Source organism: Chionomys nivalis, chromosome 22, assembly GCF_950005125.1.
Source record: "Chionomys nivalis chromosome 22, mChiNiv1.1, whole genome shotgun sequence".
Taxonomy (NCBI): Eukaryota; Metazoa; Chordata; class Mammalia; order Rodentia; family Cricetidae; genus Chionomys; species Chionomys nivalis.
Window position 1 is genome coordinate 1,429,665 of NC_080107.1, and position 23,043 is coordinate 1,452,707.

Here is a 23,043-nt window from a genome sequence, read left to right on the forward strand (position 1 = left end):
AACTGTTTGGAATACCACATGGTTCTTAGGAACTGATAAAGTTCATGGTTAATAACTTTAGGCCATCACGGGGTGGTGTTCAGAAGAGCACTGTACGACCCAGACACCCTTGTATGCACAGTTGTGTGGTGGGGAAAGAAGAATCCCATGGTTTCTGAAATAAACTGGACAAACGCTTCTTGTGCGGATTTCGTAGACTAAGAACCACTTTTTCCCTTGTTACAGGTGAGCTGTAAAGTGTCTCAGTTCATCCATCTCTACCTGATGGGCTGTAACTACTTCTGGATGCTCTGTGAAGGCATTTACCTGCACACACTCATCGTGGTGGCCGTGTTTGCAGAGAAACAGCACTTGATGTGGTATTATTTTCTTGGCTGGGGTAGGTGCCACTGTGTTTCATGATTGAGAAGGCTTTCAGCTCTCAGGCAGTGTGACTTATTACCAATCACTCTTAACATGTAAACCGATGCTTTCCTCGCTGTGATGGACTGAACTATGGAAAGCCAAGTGTCACAGACTCATGGTTTCTCTAGTCTCATTTTGATTAATAATACGTCTTTTTAAACTTTGATATTCCAGCGACAAGCTTATCTTAGTTGAATGACTAAAACAATAGAATTAAAATTATGAATTAAGGATATGGTTTTCTGAATTTCCTTTGTCGCATGTAAAAAGAGGTCACTGGTGTTTTAAACTCCACTAAGGAACCTTTGAGATTTACTTCCCTCCCTCCCTGCCTCCCTCCTTTCCTTCCTTCCTTCCTTCCTTCCTTCCTTCCTTCCTTCCTTCTTCCTTCCTTCCTTCCTTTCCTTCTTTTCTTCTTTCTTTTTCTTTCTTTTCCTTCCTTTTCTTCTCTCTGTCTGTCTATTTATTTTTGAGACCGGATTTTTTTTGGCTTAGAACTTGCTATTAGATTAGGAAGGCTTTGAACTTGCAGAGAATCATCTGAGTGCCCTGTAGAGATCTTATTAGACTGTCATTTTATAGTTAAACTAGAGATGTCAATAATTAAAGTATGCAAAAGATCTACTTCTTTTACATAATCTCTTGGCATTGTGTGTGCTTCTTAAGGTCATTGGAATAAGGTATAAGAACATAATATGTAGAAAATTGATTCATGTAGGACAAGTTTTCAGAGATAAAGCAGTCATTATACATTTTAATTATCTACCTAGATGGAGATGTAGATACTGAGATAGATTTAAAGACATATGTCTGTTCACATACCCATTTGTTAGCACATTCTGATTGTCTTTATCAAACAGTTCTTTACTTCAGTTTTTTCAAGATCTTATTTACAAGCTTCAAAACATGCAGAAATCTTGGTATAATAAACGTATCTTCTCTTTTTTTCCTTGCAAAACATGGCTTGCTGTGAAACCTGTCTTTTACAATAGAAATGATTATCAGTACCAAAAATTTCCAACATTGATATTACATATTAGCCAAGTTCATCCCACAGAAATTAAATGAATACAGAAATTTTTTAAAGGATCGTGACTTAGCAGCATGCTGTGGTTTTAATCTTTGGAATCTTACTGATTCGGAATGATGTATGATAGTCTAGCCTGACAGTTTGTCACATCACACAGCAGACGTAGGTGGCTCATTATTTTTTGCTCATGAAGTGTCTCCAGATGTCATATTTGTGCCTTCTTTGAGAAGCCTCACCTGTAGGGAAAGACAGCCGTTCATCTGTGCCTGCTTCTTTGTAGGGTTTCCGCTGCTCCCCGCCTGCATCCACGCCATGGCCAGAAGCATGTATTACAATGACAAGTAAGTTGGCTTCCGTTTGTGACTTCTATTAAAACTAAGCAAAATGAAAAGCTTCTGTTTATACATTGTTGTCTTTACTTTATCCCCTAGTTGCTGGATCAGCTCAGATACCCACCTCCTCTACATCATCCATGGACCTATTTGCGCTGCTCTACTGGTATGTAACTAAAACCCCCTGTTTCTCACTGTTGCTCGTATTTCCTGAATCTCCTCTCCACCCTTGTTAGTCAGAGTTGATGCGCTGCTTATCTCAATGGGGCTCAATGAAGGTGTCATATTTATGAGATGAGCAGGAAAAGTAAATGGCTAATTTGCAAGTGGTGGAGAAGCGTTGGGGATCAAGTGTAGGAAGTTGCTTTGGCAGCCTAAACTCAAAGTGAGGTCGAAGCAGTTCTAAAGGAGTTAGAGAAATCCTAAGAGCCATGCAGCAAGCACTCTGGCTTGGGCTTGTGGGAAATAGCTGGTGCCCAGACCACAGCCAGGCAGGGAAGAAAAAGCAGAAACAAATACGCGAACTTTCTCTCTTCCTGTCTCTGATTTCTTAGTTCCGCTCACTAGCCCCAAATACAGTAAATGTCAGAGCGTCAGAGAGCCTGGGTGATGATACCATGAGTCCTGCCTTCTGAGGCAAGTAGCAGAACAGAGGATGGTTCTGATAGGAAACCACAACACAGCTCCACAAGAGTAACAGGCCAATGAAGGAAGAGCGCTGCTTAATGTATTCTGTAATTACAATACTCATCACTTAATATGTGTTAGCAGTTGGACATTTTTGAATGTGGCTATGTTACCAGATAATTTGTAGAACTCTATCGCAATTGGGATTTCCTCTTTTGGGTTCTTAGTCTCCTTATTTAAATTTAGAAACACCTGTGCATGCACGTGCATGCGCACTCCCCCCCCACCCCCCACAACGTTATTGCAGTTTAAGAGAAAACAGCAGGGTAGTCAATCTGTCAGTCTTCCCAGCTGGGGAAAGAAAGAGAAGGAAGAGAGAAAGACATGACATTTGTAAGCAGCCACAGAGCAGAAGATGGTCAGGAGCTTCAGAGAAAGAGTGAGACATCCCAGGGCATCAGGAAAAGCACGTTAAGTTTTAGAAGAAGAGATAGAAAGCACAACAAGAAAAATTTACACTGCTCTGCAAGCGTTTGCTTTTTCTTTTTTTTAAAGAATAAGTAGATTATCTCATTGAGGTGATAATTTTTCCTCCCACCTCCTTAACATGGCTTACGATGAATCAGTTTCCTACAGGGTGCCCAGGTGGTGGACAGGTCCAGGTAGAGAGGCTCTTAAGGTAATCATCTCTCCATGTAGGGACAGAGGCAGATTCAATTCTGTCCTGGAGGAAATAGCTCTCCTTGATAAACTGTAAGAGAGCCCTAATACCAATCTTCAATGGATTCCAAGGCTACTATAGTATTTCCAAGAAAAGTCTCTAGAATCATTTAGAAAATAGGCTGAAACTGAGGAATAGATACAAGCTATTTCACCTTGAAAATCTAGAGATCCAATTCCAAAGCTATTTATCAGAAAGGATTAATGTCTGAACTTGATTCTGGGTCACATGGTCATGTGTAGTCTTGAGGCAAGGGTGCTAATTTAGGAAGAGTTAAGAAGCCAGAGCTTCTTTCTGGCATTCCTAACCATAAATCCAGGAACATACCCCACTTCTGGCCAGGGATGAGAATGGAACTGTGCATTTTGGGGGTCCTTGCCCCTAAGGTGCCTGGGCAGTTTCATCTTCTGTACTTTTTCAGTTATAGGGTGGCAAAGACCACATGTTGTGCTTCCATTATGTTTCTTCAATGAGCAATAAAGGAATAGAAATTAGCACAGAGAGTGAGAGATCCTAAGACATTTACATTTCCCAAGTGATATTTTGCAGTTGGCATTAAGTTTTATATAAAAAGAAAAAGATGTATATTTCTTAAAACAAGTTAAACACTTTGACTCTTGCTTTCAGATTCTTTTCTACACAAAAATTCTATTATTTGCCACTTTTTCAGCTTCCATTTAGTTTGCATGATCGCCTTAGAACATTGTTGATGTAGTTTGCAATATCATTGTCAAACTATTCTCAAAAATATATCATAACTGAAACTACTGGTAACTGATAGCTGCCTGTGTTTAGAGCCCATTTCTATTTCATATTGAACAACAGGTAGACCTGCTAATCACTTCATACCTTAAAATGCTCATTTATAAAATATAACTCAATAATGGTCATTGTTACACCAATAGCAAGTTGACAGTAAAAAATTTAAAAGACAATGCCATTTGTACCATTCATACAAATATCTACTCATAAATTTAACTAACTAAAAGAAATAAATTTAAGGAAATTAAAGATCTCAACAATGAAATTTATAAAAAAATAAAGGAAATAATAGCAGATATACACATAAGTGGAAAGATGTCTCATGGACTGAAAATATTAATACTACTAAAATGTCTAATGTATTGTCTCAAATTATCAACCGATTTGGACACAACACCCATCAAAATGTTAATGGCATTCTGTACAGAGTTCGGAAAACAATTGCAAAGTCATATGGACTCAAAAGATATAGAATTTACGAAACAGATGTAAACAAAAATAACACACAATGCTAAATTTAAAACATAGTCTAAATCTATGGTAATAAGAATAGAACATGACTGGCATGAACTAGACACCAATGACCTGTGGAACAGCATAGAATACAGATTCCAACACACATGCTCATGGCCCAGTGATTTGAAACCCAAATGCTGAGAATATCAATTGGTTACAAGCAGTCACTATGGGGAAGTAGTGCTTGGGCTCGTTTCATTTTTAACCTTTGTACGACTTTGCTTTCTCTTCTGTAATAACAGAATTCCGCAAAAAGTAGGAATTCCCCCAACAGGCTTTTCAGGTGTAAATGACCTTGTCCTGGCATGTGATTGACAGAATGCCTAGATTACTATGAAAATGCACAAAAGAGTTCTTTGAGCAATTCTTCACTTGTAGTTTCCGCATGCCACCACGATTCAGTTTGGAACAGAGCTCAAAGAAATGTGTGCAGGCTATCCACAAACAAGCCCAAGTCGATATTTTATTGCCTATGATCAGAGTGCAGAGGTGTTTGTGATTCAAACTGTTCAAACCAGAGATATTGATGAAGCAAAAGCGCATGCCAAACAGAAAATGTAACACAGCTAACTCAATCTCCAGAAAAGCCTGTCTATACCAACTTTGGGAGAGAGGAGCAGAGATGGATTTTCAGTAAAAATATCACGTACCTCATCACCCTGCTCAGCAAATTTGTCTTCATAAAACACCCGACTGTGAGTGACCTAAGGAAAAACTAGGAGACTCTTTCTTAACCTATTGGAATAGTTCTGTCCTTGTTTTCACTCCAGAGTCCCTCATTGGCTGTTTAGATTCCAAGAGTCCAGGTGGGGCTCTAGTTCATGTGTCTCTGAACAATTTTAATAAAGAAGTCATCTAAGCCACAATCCATCTTTCTCACTCAGACCTCCTTCACGCTCCCCTACCCCAGCCGGTACTGGCACAACCATGACACCTTTACACACTGCTGAGAAAGGATGCATTTAATTTGAGATCTTGGAGACGCTTAGGTCCCTTGAGGGCATAAGTAAGAAATTATTGCCCGTCCTCAGGTGAAAGTCTTCAACACTGCTCCTGTAGCTGCTGTACTGGCTCTCTGCTTCCTTCTGTGGCCCTGGGAATGATGGTGATATGAAGATGTCCTGTGGTTTTTACCAGTTATTGAACATCACAGATGTCCTAGTAAAAACAGGTTTCTCAGCACACGCTAATACCTGCACTTCTTCATCTCCCCCAGGGATGGGCACTATAATCAGCTGAGTGCTCAGCCCTGGGTACATGAAAACACACGAGCAGTGCTTACAGAGATACTTACATATTTATATGAATGTCTAAATACACAGACATGTAACAATAATAAAGAAAAAGAGGCCATGAATTTGAGAGGGTGTGGGGATGGGGATTTACCCGAAGGGGTTTCAGGAAGGAAGAGGAGAGGGGAAGAATGATGAAAATGAAGTGCTCATGTACAAAATTTTCAAGAACATAAATATATTAAAAAATCAGGAATCTTATCTATCATCTATCTATCTATCTATCTATCTATCTATCTATCTATCTATCTATCATCTATCTATCTATCATCTATCTATCTATCATCTATCTATCATCTATCTATCTATCTATCTATCTATCTATCATCTATCTATCTATCTATCTATCTATCTATCTATCTATCATCTATCTATCTATCTATCTATCTATCTATCTATCTATCTATCTATCTTCATCATCATCATTATCTATCTATCTATCTATCTATCTATCTATCTATCATCTATCTATCTATCTTCTATCTATCTATCTATCTATCTATCTATCTATCTATCTATCATCTATCTATCTATCTATCTATCTATCTATCTATCTATCTATCTATCTATCATCTATCTATCTATCTCCCTCATCCCCCCCCACTCCACCTCCATCCACTCCTCAGTGAGGGTAAGGCATTCCATGGGGAGTCAACAAAGTCTGGAACATCACTTTGAGGTAGGATCAAGGTCCCCCTCCCTATATCTAGGCTGAGCAAGGTGTCCCTCCAAAGAAAATAGGCTCCAAAAATCCAGTTCAAACAGCAGGGATAAGTCCTGGTCCCACTGCCAGTGGCCCCAAGACTGCCGCAGCCAAGCAACTGTCACCCGCATTCAGAGGGCCTAGTTTGGTGCTATTCAAGCTCTCCTGCTGTCGCTCTGAAGTCAGTGAGCTCCCATTAGCTCAGGTTAGCCGTTTCTGTGAGTATCCCCGTCATGGTCTTGACTGCTTTGCTCATATTATTGCTCCTCTCTTCCTTCGAATGGACTCTGGGAGCTCGGTCTAGTGCTTTGCTGTGGATCTCTGCATCTGTTTCCATCAGTTGCTGGGCGAAGGTTCTAGGATGACAATTAAGGTAGTCATCAATCTGATTATAGGGGAAGGCCATCCTCTCCACTACTGCTTAGGGTCTTAGCTGGGGTCATCCTTGTGGATTTCTGGGAATTTTCCTAGTGCCAGGTTTCTTGCTAGCCCCATAATGGCTCTCTCAATCAAATATTTCTTTCCTTGTTCTCCCTCTCTGTCTGACAGAGAACATGGATGAAAAGGATGAGAGAGTATAAATAAATTGAAATTAATGCTTCAAAAACAGGTTCTTAACTACTGAGTCAAATTTCATTTTCAGATTTCTGTGAATCTCTTCAAAGACAATGCAATCCCTTTAGGAAAGTTGCTACAGGACAATAAATAGTAAATTGTAGTTGTGGAAAGTCATTTACAATTAAAGCAAATCAAAACTTCATCGTCTAGGTTGAATGCCAACTGGTTCAGTTGTATGATCATCTCTTTATAAGCATAAAGAAAATGACAGTCTTATTTCAGGTACTTGTTATAGAAATGTTTATATAAAAGGGTGTTGTGGCGATGATCACAAAAAAGGAAGAGAAACCAAATATATACAGAGTCGTGATGGCACAGTATGCTTGGGGAGTCCACAGTACGGGCACCAGTGGAAAGACGATTCTTTCAAATTTAACGTTTGTTGAGGCTGGAGAGCTGGCTTCATAGAGAAGAACACTTGCTGCTCTTCCAGACGACCTGTGTTTAATTCCCAGCTGCATATTAGGCAGCTCACAGCTGCCTGTATTTCCAGTTCCAGGGATCTGACTTCTTTCTCTGTGGCCTCCATGGGTATGCACACACACACACACACACACACACACACACACACACACACACGAATATATCCTTAAAACCTAACGTTTCTTAAGAGCAATTCCTTTTTCTAAAAGTGTTTATGATCTTACTTGGAATCGTAGACAACCCTTAATATTATATAGAAAATGAACTAAGAAAATGACCCAAATATTTCCTGGATGAATGTGTGCCATAGTGATTCTACCATAATTTTATTTTTCTAAAAGTTAATTTCACCAAAATTCATGTACCTATAAACTGAAAAGCATTACTCTAGAATACACACTATTAATACGTGTATTATTATGCAAAATGTGCCTTCAGTCCTTATACATAAATAATCCAAGTTTTATAAAATCTTCTCATAAAACAGTTCTCATAAAGCATCTTAGCACTAAACATGAACGGACTTTTAGATGCTCTTTTATTCTTTTAGGTCAATCTCTTTTTCCTATTAAATATTGTACGCGTTCTCATCACCAAGTTGAAAGTTACTCACCAAGCGGAGTCCAATCTTTACATGAAAGCCGTGAGAGCTACCCTCATCTTGGTCCCGCTCCTTGGCATCGAATTTGTGCTCTTTCCCTGGAGGCCTGAAGGAAGGGTTGCCGAGGAGGTGTATGACTATGTCATGCACATCCTGATGCACTATCAGGTAAGGGACTCCCGCCAATCAAGAGCCAGCTTGGCAAGTTTTGTATTGAGTTTGCATGGAGGCCTGGTTTTCCTCCTGGCTGCTTCTGTAACAGTGGATTATAAATACAGGAACCCTTTTTGATTCTCGTGCCTCCTCTTGGACCCTTTTCCTTCTGTTGGTTTGTCTTGTCTGACGTGGGTGTGATAGTGTCTGTTTTATTATATTTTACTTTGTTATATTTTTAAGAAATGAGTGAATGAATGGGTGAAAAACCTAATCACAGGAGTAAAGATTGACAACTGAACTGTCAGGTGTATCTGCTGGGAGGGCAAAAAATAAGTTTTCTTTAATGGAATGACACTGGGTATATCAACCACGCTAGAGAGAACCAGGAGTAGTTGGCCAACTTATAATCGACTTTCCCAGGCTTTGTGTGTGTGTGTGTGCGTGTGTGTGTGTGTGTGTGTGTGTGTGTATGCTTTTGTTTGGTTACAGTTTAGTGTTTTTAGTTTTTTTTATTATTTGTTTATTTTTCCCTTTTGGTTTTATTTTGTTTTCTTGGTTTTAGGGGGTTTTGTTTTTTATTGAGTATTTGTTTTTTGAGAGAGCTTAGAGTTGGGTGGGGAGGGTGAGGGAGAGGGGAGGATCTGGAAGGACTTGGGGGAGGGGAAGAATATGACCAAAATATCTTCATTTTAAAATTGTTTTAAATAATAAAGAATATAATAAAAATAGATCCAGATAATTCTGTTTTCTTTTTAAACAGGGTCTTCTGGTGTCTACAATTTTCTGCTTTTTTAATGGAGAGGTATGGTTATTGATTTTTAATACTTTTATAATTTAAACATTTTTTTTTTAAAACAAGATGGAATTATAAACTCCTCCAAAAACAACTATTTTTTTTTCTGAGACTGGGTTTCTTTGTGTAGCTCTGGCTGTCCTTGAACTTGCTCTGTAAACCAGGCTGGTATCACATCTGCCTACTTCACCGCCTAAGTGCTGGGATTAAAGGTGTGGGCTACCACCACCCAAGCCCAAAACAACTATTTCAAGTACCAATTTTATCACAGAAAAAAAAATAACATAAAATTATTTTTTTGTAGTCCCAAATTTTCATCTCAAAATTTAGGTAATATTAGAGTTGAGAAATAGGGAAAAGTTAGACTTACTTCAAAATACTCCATGGACGAGCTAGCCCTTTCGTCTATCGTGAGAATGTACTAAGTCTGGATGCTGCTTTGGGGCCAGTGCTGGGCAATCTTTAGTTTCATAGAGCCTACACTGAGATAGAATCTACTCATTTCCCCCTTTGTCCTTTTCAGTAGACTCAACTATGTAACCTTTTGATGGGTTTTACCATAGATACAAACGATTAAGACAAATTGACATTAGAGATTTATAGGTCTTACCTGAGGAATTCCTGCTTGAGAGGCTTCAGTAGTCTGTCCATCTGGATATTGTTACTGCTCAGTGGTTTGAACATTATTGACTTTGCTTTTTATTTGTTTCTGGTCTACTTGGTCAATTTTCATCTGGAGCAAGCTAGCAAAACTGAGCACAGAAATCGAGAAAGCAGCTCAGTGAGAAATAGGCACTGGACAACCAAGAAACTCCTCAGGAAACCTCAGATGGGGAGCACACGGACCAGATGGCATAATTTATGAGGCTATTTCCTATAAAACAAATCATTGGAAATTATACTTATGAAAAACTATAAAGTCCTTTGTCCTTGTCTAAGTAAATTTTTACTTTTTCTTGTTGGATGTAATCACACAAATTGTTTGAAGTCAAAGTTAACATGTATGTAACTGAACCTAAAGCTGTTACATGATATTTGTTTTAGAACACCACATCTAACAGTGGGGTAGAACAGCGCACTGTCAAATGTGGCTGTCGAGTTGTTAGTGCAGTGACTCTTCTACATCATACATGACAGTGACTATTTCTCTCTAGAGAATGCAACAAGAGAGAACCCATAAACCATTTGTTTTGACAGGAAAACTCGACAGCCTTTATTATGAGTCACACTGACTTTATTATGACACACTGACTTAGGCAATCCTGTATGTTGCTATACCAATCAAATATTCATGAGAATGATATGAACACATGTCAAAGAGTATGTATGAAACAGGGAAGATGTGCTTTTTATCTGTAGACACAGATTAGTGTCTTTTAAATATTTAAATCGCAGTCACTAGTAAAGTAGGTGATGTGGTAGTGGACTAGGGTTGGAGGCGCTAGAGGACCAACATGGTGGTACCTTCCAACTCTGGAAGCACTTCTTTCTAGGAGTTATAGTTTGGGAAATATTTGGAACCAAGGAAAGCATATTTGTCCTTAAAAAATGGAAATAAAAGCAAGTTATTTACATTAATGCTGAAAAGGTAAACGTAAAGGGAGGAATGCAAGGAGTTTATACAATGCCTCAACCTCATTGCTTCCTTAGAACGCTTCCATCATTCTGTTGCTCAGATAACTCATTGTTTTAATGAAAAACCACGTAGAATTGAGAAATCTAATTTTCAAATTGGCGCTCTCCTTCCGAAACAGCGTCCAGGGAATATTGAAGTTAGTGCCTTGTATTTCTGTTGTCCTTTATCTGTATAAACAAAAGAGACACAGTACCTTGTTCTTCTGCCATGCCTTAAATTGAGAAAATTTGGCCTTGAAAAACTTTAATAAGAAGAAAACGTTTGAACGAGGTTGTTGCCAGATCCCTCAGTTTATGACAACATCTGTAATATCTGTCCTCTTTCCTTCTGCTTGGGAGACACAACCCCTGTTGGAGCATGATTCATCCCTCATCTGAAGAAATGCCTTAATCCCTCCCTTTCTGCCTCTTTGCCTCTTAGTTTCTTCCCACTCCTGTAGCATGAAGGAATAGCTGCCAGATTAAGTCTGTGTGGTTCCAAGTATGTCATGTTTTTGTTAAAGTCAGTTGCTTGGCTTTAGTTTCCTTCTTGCCCTTCTCGTTAGGTTAAGTGACTTGCTTTTGCCTAATATCTGCGCTTTGCTTGACTCTCACTGCTGGCTCTTCGCAAACATCTATTGTCCTCTCAGTATTTCTTGCTTGTTAACTGTAGTTTGACAAGTGGCCAGGCCACTTCAGCGCCAGTCCACTCAAATAAAACTGTGTCCCGGTAACATAAACAGGAGCTGTGGTCATCAGAATGCAGAGGAAGCAACAGTGCATTATATGTATTTTCATCAACTAAACAAAAGAATTTGTTTAGAAGCCTTAGCATTCTACAAAGAAAACTGGGTAGTTTTTCTTTATAACCTCTCTCATAGTCTTCAAAATTGATTTAGGTTAAGGCGTATTTAGTCTTCAAAATTGATTTAGGTTAAGGAGTATTATCATTGATCCTTACCGTGTGTTAATGAGCATATACTATGCTAAGCATTTGATTTAGCTGCCTGTATAAAGTTCATATACAAACCACTGAAATCATATCCATATCTTTAATAGAACCAGCCATTTTTCATTTTTTCTCTTTTAAATTTATTGAATGTCTAATTTATTCTCTGTTAAGTAAGCGTGATCTTGTATTAGAGAAAGCAGTTAAAATGTAATGTTTTTTAAATTTTATTTTATTTAAGTAACATTTCTTAAATTTATCTTACATACCAACCACAATTTCCCCTCTTTTTTTTCCTCCTGTTCCCTCCCGCTGACTTCCATCTACCCGCTCCCCATCCACTCTTCCTCTGTCTTCAAACTGTAACATTCTTATCACACCAGTTTGCAATGACTCTGGGTCTTTATTATATTCTTTTTAAAAAACTTTGATAACTAGTAACCCACATTTCAGGATACTGTCCTTTCATGATTTAGGCATCAAGAAGAAATAAGTTGTTGGTTATAGTCATATATTCTTCAAGGACAAGCATCTAACAGTCAAACTCATTTTGACTGCTGGGATTTGGTTAGCTTTTCCTTGAAAACTATCTGTCCTAGGACCTCAAGATGGCATCTTCTTGTTGAGGTCTTTATAACATTAGTGTGGAATATTTTATGGGAAGCTACATCCCATGACCATTTGATTGAGGCTATGCAGTTCCATTATCTAATTCTTCTAGTATTCATAATAAATGAGAAAAATATCTATAAACATGAGAACAAAATAACTCCCACCCAAAATAGTTACATAATTGTTCAAAAATACCATTCACATCTCTGAATATTTACATAACACATTATAGCTATCATTTGCTTGCATTTTTGAAGCTATTATATACATAAATATTACTGCTACTTTAATTTAAATATCTTATATGTTGATTTAGAATTAGTAAACCATATCTTCACAGTGCACAGGATTATCCCACAGCACATAAAAACTGGTTAAAAGTTAGTTGACAGCTTAAGAAAATCTCTCCAAGCAATGAGGACGCAGGCAAGCATAGGTCAGGCCAGAGCGGCAGGGTGAATGCTTCATGAACCGAGAGCGGTCAGTCTCTAAGCTCGCTTTCCAGACCTGAGAGTGGAAAGGTGACGGATGGTATTTGAGATGGAGCTGAACATTCTTCTTTGTGTTTAGTGACTCGGTATGAAGAAAGTCTTTCTAGTGCTCTCAGTTCAGTCAGAATCAGCACCACTGCATCTGATATACTACTCAGAATCTCTAATTTCCCTCAGGAAAAAAAAGGCATTAAAGTTCACATCTGTTTTAAGAAAGAAAGATTCAAGAGAAGGGCTAGGAGTTAAGAGCCCTTGCTGCCCATGCAGAGGACCAGGCTCCTTCCTCAGTATCCACACAATGACTCAGAAATATCCGTAACTACAAATCTGGGTCCCTAATTTCCTCTTCTGGCCTCACTGGGCATCAGGCGTGCAGGCACAGGACACAGTTATAAACATTCAGACAAAACATTCGTAACATAAAGCAAAAGTAATAAATTAATTGAAAATATTAAAAAGGAAAGAGGGAAAATAGGAAAAAGTGGAGAAGCGACATTCTTAGACATTTTCCACCGTAACTCTTGTCCAATCCAGTGCATTCCGTGATTTCAGGAAGTGAGGTCTGTGAGGACAAAGGCTCTGGCATTTTCAGAAAGTGGCACATTTTTAACATACAGTGATCATTCAATAAAAGCTACGGTTAGTAATGATGGTAGTGTAATTTCCCCTGTGTTCCGTGTTCTTTTTATCTGCATCATTCCCCAATTCGTATACACTCTCATTTCATTAAGGTATTGATATAAAATCCATATATACATATTATGCTGGAAATGAAAGGTGTGGATGAATTGTGTTTGACAAAAATACACATAGCCCATTTGTATTATTATAGCTTTAAAGACTAGACACAGAATAAAAATATTAAAGTATTAATTAAACCAAAAATACAGATTAATTGTAATCTGTTCCCTAGTATAAAAGTGTTTTACTTAAAGTTTGTGTGTTATGTGTACTGAAGACCAAATTTAGGACATCAAACAGGCTAAGCAAAGAGCTTATTCAGGAGCTAAATCTCTCTCTCCCTTTCTTTTGGCTTTGACACAATGATATTCAGGCTGGCCTGCACTTACTCACACTAGCATGCAGATATTGACCGTGCGGTCTTCCTGCGGAGGTTTCCTTAGTCTCTTAAAGTATAGACTAGGATCATTTGGTCTTCCTCTTGAATTTAAAAAATAAACCCTTTCTGCAAAAACATTTTTGCTGTGTTTCAAATAAGACGTTTTCATCTCAACTAATGGGTTGTTCTCGCCGCTTCTGCTTCTTGTTGATTGATAGGTTCAAGCCATTCTGCGAAGAAATTGGAACCAATATAAAATTCAATTTGGAAACAGCTTTTCCCACTCCGAAGCTCTCCGCAGCGCATCCTACACGGTGTCTACCATCAGTGATGTCCAAGGGTACAGTCATGACTGCCCCACTGAACACTTAAATGGAAAAAGCATCCAGGAGTTTGAAAATGTTGCCTTAAAGCCGGAAAAAATGTATGATCTAGTCATGTGACAGTAGAGCCCTCACCTGTTTCCTGCCACTCGAACCTATGATTTCATAATCAGAAGATTTAATAGCGAATGGATTGCTTGAATGCTGCAAAGAAAGCCCTCAAATGAAATGAGACTTGTGTTGATAAGTGTCCAACCCTCTCTCTATGGGGGAAGAGCCTCAACTGATAGTGTTGGCCAGTAAATGCTCCCACTGGGCTGGTTTCGAGTTACCAACCTGTTAACTGTGGAACTGGAAAGAAGCTAAACACAATCACCTCTTGGGAGCCGCCAGGCTTTGGAACCCGCACAGCACTGCACGCATGCCCACATGGGTGACCGCACCTTCACACCCGCGCTGACCAGAGAGCTCTGAGCTTCTCACCCGAGGAGACCTCGCTCCATTTTACAGACATGAAAAGATTTGTGATTTATGTTGGTTATGAAACTCTCTGACCTATGGTCATCTGTTCAGAGGAGACTCCAGCCATCTTTACGACGTCTCCAATGGACTAGACGGAGTTTGTTATCTCTGTCATCTCATGTTCTTCTCCTTAAGGAAAGCAGCTGAGCAGAATGCCTATGGGTTTCTCAGTTGCTGCTACAGACAGTTCTATCCTGTGGCATATCCAATCTGACACTTGGTGAGCAAAATCTAGAATTTGCAGTCTTTTTCTGAATCACTAGGGAGACGTATTGGTGGAAGCTGCAAACCCCTTGTCAGCTACTTTCAAAAAACCTTAGTGCAGGCCTCGGAGGAGATCAGTTTCCTGAATCAGTACATAGAAACCTTGGCCTTTCCATTTCTACTGTGTAGACAAGTGATCACTCATTTTATGTGAAGGGAATCAATGAAGGATTTCTTTTTATCTTCTAAATCTGAGGGAGGGAGGGAGGGAGAGAGAGAGAGAGAGAGAGAGAGAGAGAGAGAGAGAGAGAGATTGATTTTGTGCAAATGAACCTGTAAATACTCTGTCATTTTATTTTATTTTTTTCAATTCTAAACAGAACCTCGGTAACTTTGAAAGCAATTAGATAATGCAGCATTATGTGTAACTTAGTATCTGATGCTGTATCTGGGCTGATTTTATGGTAGAGTCCTGAAGTCTATATTTGGTAAATATTTTAAGGACAACCAGATACCAGCATCAGAAGTCTGAGAACTAATAACAAACCCCAGAAATACCAGTGATTAAATATGAAATATTTATATAACAATGCAAAGCCATAACTTTACAAACACATTATCTTTGGTGTGCTGACATATTTCTTCAATTTTAATGATGACTCACTAAAATCAGGAAATTTTTAACACCTACAGCAAGAAAAACTGGTCTGCTACACATGCAGGCTTTAATTCACTAAAATATTCTTTACTGACTTTTACTAAATGAAGCTATCTAGTTTTGAAAAAGACCCAGGTTATTTTTTTAAATGAACCATAGAGGAATTTTTTTCTATATAATATACACTGTTTCAATATTTCAGACTACTGTGGGTGATAATACAAGCCAGGGAAAGCCTTGAACTTACCATGGAGGAGGAACTGTCAGGTGCTGAATAATTAAATTAAGGCAGAAGAAAGCCTTGTTCCTGAGGTAAAGAGACATCTAAATGGATTCAGTTCTTCTAATATTGTTTTGTTCTGGACTTTCTGAAGGGCAAGATTAATTTCAGTTAGTAAAAGTCAGTTTGGGGAAAGTCATGTATGTGTTTTTTGAAGCATGTCAATCAGGTTACAATGGACGAATTAGAAATAATGATTTATGCTGCAATAGTTGTTTAGCATCGTCAAGGAAAGTAATTCAGATTGTCAAGAACTGACACAGTAGATGATCTGGTATAAATATTTGTAATTTATCTATATAGGCAAAGGTGTTACTAAGGTGGGTTCAGTTTTGTGGATTTCATAGCAAGCCATCATTAGAAGGGAATGCAGATGGTTCTGAACTTTCAGTTGCCAAAACTGTACAAAACTTTTTACCACTCTCAGATTTTAGCTATTTATTGTTTAGAGGTCTAGATTCCTATCCTTGCTGACAGTGGTCACGTGGCTCTGCATTCTCCCCAACTGTCAAGTATTAGCCGTAAATGATAGCACAGAACGCTGTTACCAGAGAGCATGTTTAAGAGGTGGTATACATTTCCATTGTATTATTCTTTTACCATATTGAGCGTAGCTGAGATTTCTTTACTGCCAACATCATCTGCGGCGTGATCCTCAGCCACACTGGTCTGAGATTTGTCAGCTTTAGTTTTGTGATGATATTTGAAACTAGACTTCTAAAGCTGAAGTGCCAATGAAAACTTTCTGTATTGCTTGTAGACAACAAAAACCTGACAGTTTTGAAGGGAAACTTCTCTGGTGCCTAAAAACTAATTTAGAGAATTTCTGGTATTTTAAAAGTTAGATCTATCGTTTTTCTACAGTTGTTTCTTATAGTCATGGCTGACCTTTTTAGAAGTGACTTTGTATTTTTTTATTGATAAGCCATTCATCCTGGAGTTTAATGTTTGTTTTAATATGACAAACTGTATAGAATTTAGCAGAACTCGCGGTGTTCTCACTGCTTAGATAGTTTAATGTGAATATTTTAATTTCCTTCGTGTTTTAATTTACTCACAGAAACATTACCTGTAAAACATATCCATGATGTTCCAGTCACTGAAGAGAACGTATGTTTTATCTATTAAAAGTCTCTGTTTAGGTCTTATGAGAATATTAAAGCTAACATTGATGCTCACTCATCTCCTCTGGAGAACAGAATAACTGAATCTCTCACAAAGTTCTTGCCACAATTGAGATATTTTGCAAAAATAAAAGATGATGTCTTTAGCCTTTTCTTTAAAGACTTCAATAAACTAGTAAGTGAATTAATAAATTAATTAAAAAGATTAATTTGTTTTCATGCTAAAACTCTCACATGCACAGGTTTTTACACTGTAAGAAAAGGAAGATCCTCTCACAGAAGAACACTCTTAGGGAATCATCCTCCTTTCTGCACTGTATTTCAAAGGGTGGGTTTCTGTTAAATATTAGAAATAAGAAGAATGAAAGTTTTTCTCAAAAGAAAACATGGTCATAACCTCATACAAATAAAAACTTAAATGTGTCAAAGATTTTGTTTAACTCAATAACTAATGTTGGAACCAGTAATATGCCAAATGAGAGTTTAAAATACCATATATGCTTGAGAATATAAAAATACACGTAAATATACAAAGTATTTGTATTTAAGAATACTAATCAAGTATACATATTGGTAAAAGTAGGCAAAATAGTCAATACAATTAGACTACAGACCCAGGAGAGACAGACATTAAAATAATGTACTAGTATTGATATAGAGTTAAAAAATAACATAAGGCTTACATAAGAACAAAGTGCTTACATTTAACAGAACTAATCCCTATGGTATTTTGAACTATTCAGTGGCAAAAGGCTAAAATACAATAGAGCCAACTAGACAGATCATATTACCTCTGAAATTAATCATTCATAAACGATAAGGCTCCAAGTGAGATCCTAATAACAAATGCTAATACACACAGAAAGTGGGGTCAACATTGTTACAGCTGAGATTGTTATTACATTATGAAACAAACCTAAGTCTACCAACTGTTCCAAGCATACACGACTCCAGAAGCACACTGGGAATAGTATAGTATGAAATGGAATTCCTCCAAACGGAGTTTACCATTGACACGGTATCTGACAATCTGTTCCAGCTTACTTTTTAACTAAAGGATGTAACGAGCACACACAACGATAGGTTTAATTTTCAGATACAGTTGAATTTTCCTCCCCATACTCTTACCCACGTTCCCGCCCCACCCCACCCCCTGTGCCCTTCCATCCCCCTTTCTGCATGTCACACCAGTGCTATTGTCACCCTTTCTGGACATTTTTTCTCCTCTCCTGACCTCGTTAAGTTTGTAACTTACAGATTTACACCCACGCTCACCTCTGTTTATGCACACACACGTAGGCATTAAAAGCTAAGGTTTGTGTATAGGAGAGATTCTGTGGTTTTGTCAATGAATCTTGGTTATTGACTCAGTGTAATGCGCCTAGGTCCATCAGTCTGCCTTCAGTTATTTCCGGGTTAATCAACCTCCTTTTGTTATTTTGCTTTTCTTTATAGCAGAATAAAATTCAGTTGTGCATATATCCTGGATTCTTTTTATTCATTTGTCTACCGATGAACATCTAGGTTGATTCCATTTCCTTGCTGTTACAAACAGTGCCTTAAACACGGGTGCGTGAGTACCTCTGTAATAAGACACAGAGCCCTTTGGCTGTATATCAGGAGCAGTATAGCTGGATCACGTGGACATTCGGTCTTTAGTGTTTGGAGAATATTCCCCTGATTTTCACAATGCTGTACTATGACAATGCACTCTCACAACAGCAGGAGTTCCTGTAAACACGAGAATCTTTGCACAATGCTGCTTTGTTTTGAATCTATGAAAACTGCAATTCAAACGTCGCAAATAAATTTACAACATAGTTTACGGCAGATGCAACTATTAAAAAAAAGTTGTTGAACTAAATCCGGTTTCATCTCTCTTATAATTACAAAATGAAATGGTTTATGTTCCAACTGGGGAGCGTTTCAAAAATCCCTCAGTTGACCCCAAAACAACCCTTCCCTTGAATCAAAATTGACACGCTAGTCTCTAAAAGTTTTGTAAACATTTACCTCGGCTTACAGTATGCAGGAGCAAGGGTGGAAACAGCACAGCTTACAGCATGCAGGAGCAAAGGGTGGAAATACAGCACAGCTCACAGCATGCAGGAGCAAAGGGTGGAAACACAGCACAGTTTACAGCATGCAGGAGCAAAGAATGGAAACATAACAGAAGTCAAAATGCATAGTCGTTTATGTCTCATTGTGTTCCATGTGGAACATGTGCACTACATGTATTTGTGTGGTCCTGAGCTTCCCCCTGCTGAGTGCCAAGAGCATCACAAGCTGCCTGCTTCTGACTGCACGTATAGGTTCCAAAAGGAGCATACATTATACATTCCTAAGCAGAGAATTCATTGCGGCCCAGGAACCCAGAGATGGCCTTCTTTTTCTTTGCTTTGTTTTTGTTGTTTTTCTTTATTATTATTATTAATTATTATTATTATCATTGTTACAAAATGCAGTGCCTGATGGTCCAGGTCTACATGCTCAGGTCAATTTTGTAGACGGCAGTTTGTGTGTGGCCTGTAATTAACACGTGCTCCTTGAATTCAGGGTAGCCATACATTCTAGTCTGTCTTAAGAATTTAGATGTGTTTTCTTACAGCTCTGACATCAATCCTGGTTCGGCATTTGTAGTTCTAGGGTTAGATCCATGGGAAGAAAAATAGAAAGAGGCATTGGCCTCTGTTTCTTCACTTACTGTTCCCAGCTTTGGGTTTGCTTTGCCTTGGTATTTCTTCCTGTGCTGACAAGTGATCAGAATCAAGGAAATGGGTCTCCCTAGAACATAAGTCTGAGCTTGTGAGCTTACCCTAGACCACCAGCGAACCCTAGACCACCAGCGTACCCTAGACCACCAGCGAACCCTAGACAACCAGTGAACCCTAGACAACCAGCGTACCCTAGACCACCAGCGTACCCTAGACCACCAGCGTACCCTAGACCACCAGTGTACCCTAGACCACCAGTGTACCCTAGACAACCAGCGTATCCTAGACCACCAGTGTACCCTAGACCAACCTAGTGGTGCTCATGGAGGTACCATGTGAAGTTTTAGCTGCATTTTCCTTCCTGGTGTGGGTTTTACATCTTCTGTGACCGCCCTTAGGTTTCAGGAATGATCTGGGAATGAGCAAAGGGACTTTCCAAAGGGCAGAGAGGGTAGTTTATTCCAGAAGCAGCATATTTATGTGCAAGTCTCCAGGGATTTTGAGTTTCCTAAGAAGCCTAAATTTGAAACTAATTTTCTAGATTGTTAAAAATATTTGCAAAAGGGAAGTAGAAACTTATTGAATTACCTTGTAGTTTTATTTATATACTTGACATCTATCTAATATATAGGCTTAATATTAGACTCTTGCCTTAGATGTCAGTACTAAGGAAGAGCCTGAATACATATGTTAGATAATAGCACCTTGGTTTTCATAAAGCATATGTATTCCCACACGTGCTTCTACTAATCCTCGCTTGTCCCAAGTTGAAAAGAATATAAAATAGTTAAATATTTTTTTATTTAAGCCATAGATTTTTCCATATCTAATATATATTATAATAATATATTAATAATAAAACATTTATTATATTGATTATAGTAATATATTAAACCTCACACATGTGGTCTTCAACAGGTCAAACATAATAATTCTTAGGGACAATATCAAACCAGCTATTAATTTACTGTATTATCATTCCACTGTTCAAATATTACACCTGTGAATCTCGGTGAAACCTTTAACTTTAAAATTACGAGAGTCCCTGCAGAAATCATGAGCGTCTTCCATGGTCGCATTTTAAAGTCTAGCTATGCTGCTCTTTCCAAGATCATTTTAGATTCTTTTCTCACATTAAAACAATAAATATATCTTCCATTCTTAAACTTTAAATGTCAGAGTTTACATGTCCTATTTTTGATTTAATTACTTTGAAGAATATTAGGCTTACCAATATTTTTTTATTTAATTACTCGGAAGAATATTAGGCTTACCAAATCCTTCCCTCTCCTGTCCGGTAACTATGTGTGAGACCTGATCTTTGCCAGAGGTGGGTATCACATATGACTTAGAAAAGCAGACGTAAAATTTCACACCTCTTCTTCTTTTGTCTATAAAAATGCATTCAAGTTTGTTACACATTAGACAGATTGCTTTGACTTCCATCTTTCTCAAATTGTCCATCACATATCTGCCTCGGGCAGCAAACACAGATGGAAAGCTCTCAGCATACCATGTAATGTAAACAAATGAGTTGATTCCTTAGAACTGATTTTGCAGACACTCAAAAGGTTCCCTGAAGTCAGTCTCCCGGTAGCACAGTCTGGTTGCTGTTCACCTCATCATGGTTGGTTTCCCTCTCCCTTCCAGCCAGCTCTTCTTTCCTGTATCCTCACTGTTCGGTCCCACGTATTACCTTCCCCCTTGGCTTACCCTGCTTGTCCCATTTGATGAGAACTTCACACATAGTAGGTCCTCAATACATAACTGTTTCATTTTTTTCATCTAGCAAAACTATCTGAACTGTAGAGAAAATGCAATCCTTCCATGGTAACTGAGAATGAGTTTTTGACAGCTTTAGCTCATGTTACATTGTTACCAGATTATTAAGATAAACTAGTGCCCATTTCTGGTTCTAATCTGCACATACAGACAAGAGACAAACTAGAAGATATAACAAAGTGCTCTCAAGGACTTCTTACTGCCCCCTTAATAACCAGTTTGAAGGAACTATCTGAAAAACAAGATCTGGAAGAATAAAAACGTGGTTTTAAAATAGTTTCTGGAAGAAGGAATTGACAAAAGCGGAAAAAGCCCCGCTACTGTACAAAGCCAGGGAGGATAGGCATGTCCTTTCCTCATTGTCTCTTTGTTTTTGTATCGAAAGCAGTTCATCCCTTTCTGCTCTGTTATTTCCTGTTGGAAGCGTCTGTCCACAGTAACTGCAATGGAAAGAAACCCTTTTCATTCATCTGACACCACCATTGAGCTATCACACACGGCAGTCGGGTCTACTTGGCTTCTTGCCTCTTTGGAGCCATAGCCAGCAAGGCCAGCGCATAGAACCAGGATCTGAAACAGGGTGGAAGCGATGGCCCTGAGCTGCCCTCCAACCTTCGCTTGTTTTTGTGGTTTTCAACTATCCATTTCCTCAGATGGGGGTGGGTCGCAGCAGCAAAAGGATTGTCCTGAAATATGCCGTTTCTGAGAGGTTCTAAGGGTTTCAGAGGTGTTGATGGGAACGCGCAAATCAACAAGCAAAGATTTGCAAAGCACGCAGAAGGGGATTTAAACGTGGAGTAAGACTTTGCATGCAGAGGCAGGAAACTGGAGGCCTTCTAGTGATTTCCAAGGAAGTGCTTATCAGCTGTGATGTGACAGTTATGGGTGCCCCCCAGTGAGGTAGGTGCCCCAAACAACCGAGGTAGGTGTCCCACACTGAGATGGTATCCCACAGCCAGGTAGGTGCCCCCCAGTGAGTTAGGTGCCCCCCAGTGGGTTAGGAGCCCCACACTGAGGATGGTGCCCCACTGTCAAGTAGATGCCCCACACCGAGGTAGGTACTCCATAGTGAGGTGGGCGCCCCATAGTGAGGTAGGTGCCCTGTTGCCAGGTAGGTAACCCAGGGTCAGGGAGAACAGTTTATTCTCTATCTTCCGTAAAACACATGATTCACAACCTGTCTTTTCTGTTGTATCATAGTGAGCCACATTTACCATTTATCAGATTGCAAAGGAAACATCTTTTTGTTGTTGTTGTTGTTGTTGTCTGAGACAGGGTTTCTCTGTAGCTTTGGAGCCTGTCCTGGAACTAGCTCTTGTAGGCCAGGCTGGTTTCGAACCCACAGAGATCCGCCTGCCTCTGCCTCCCCAGTGCTGGGATTGAAGGCATGCACCACCATTGCCTGGCTGAAAACTATGTTTCTTGAGAGGGAAGCCCTATGCCTTAGGGACTAATAGAGTCCATGAACTTGGATGCAAAGAGAACATCGTTGTTTTCCTTAACTGGCTAAAATTTAGGATTTTTTCCCACTGTATATAGGCATGAAGAGCTTCAGCTCAGAAGAGCAACGGTTAGCCAACAAGAGCGTGCCTCGGAATTTCCTAGACAGCTTGGTGGGAAACTCACTGCTGATTGTCAGACTAGGCTCACTGAGAACTTGGAGTTAGAACGTTCTCAGACGCGGCTAGTGTGCCTGATCCAGGCGCATCCTGAAGGCTGTTGCAGCAGCAT

General features: G+C 39.0%; 1 protein-coding gene across 1 annotated transcript in view; it reads left to right on the forward strand.

The window, feature by feature from the left end:
• Nucleotides 1-18,297, forward strand: part of Calcrl (calcitonin receptor like receptor) — a 78,822-nt gene extending 60,525 nt beyond the window's left edge. Inside the window, exons 9-14 of the mRNA XM_057755275.1 lie at nucleotides 226-379; nucleotides 1,716-1,776; nucleotides 1,867-1,933; nucleotides 7,980-8,198; nucleotides 8,947-8,988; nucleotides 13,924-18,297. Of these exons, the coding sequence (XP_057611258.1) occupies nucleotides 226-379; nucleotides 1,716-1,776; nucleotides 1,867-1,933; nucleotides 7,980-8,198; nucleotides 8,947-8,988; nucleotides 13,924-14,148 (768 nt within the window). The 3' untranslated portion in view covers nucleotides 14,149-18,297. The remainder of the gene's footprint in view (nucleotides 1-225; nucleotides 380-1,715; nucleotides 1,777-1,866; nucleotides 1,934-7,979; nucleotides 8,199-8,946; nucleotides 8,989-13,923) is intronic.
• Nucleotides 18,298-23,043: the final 4,746 nt, after the last annotated feature.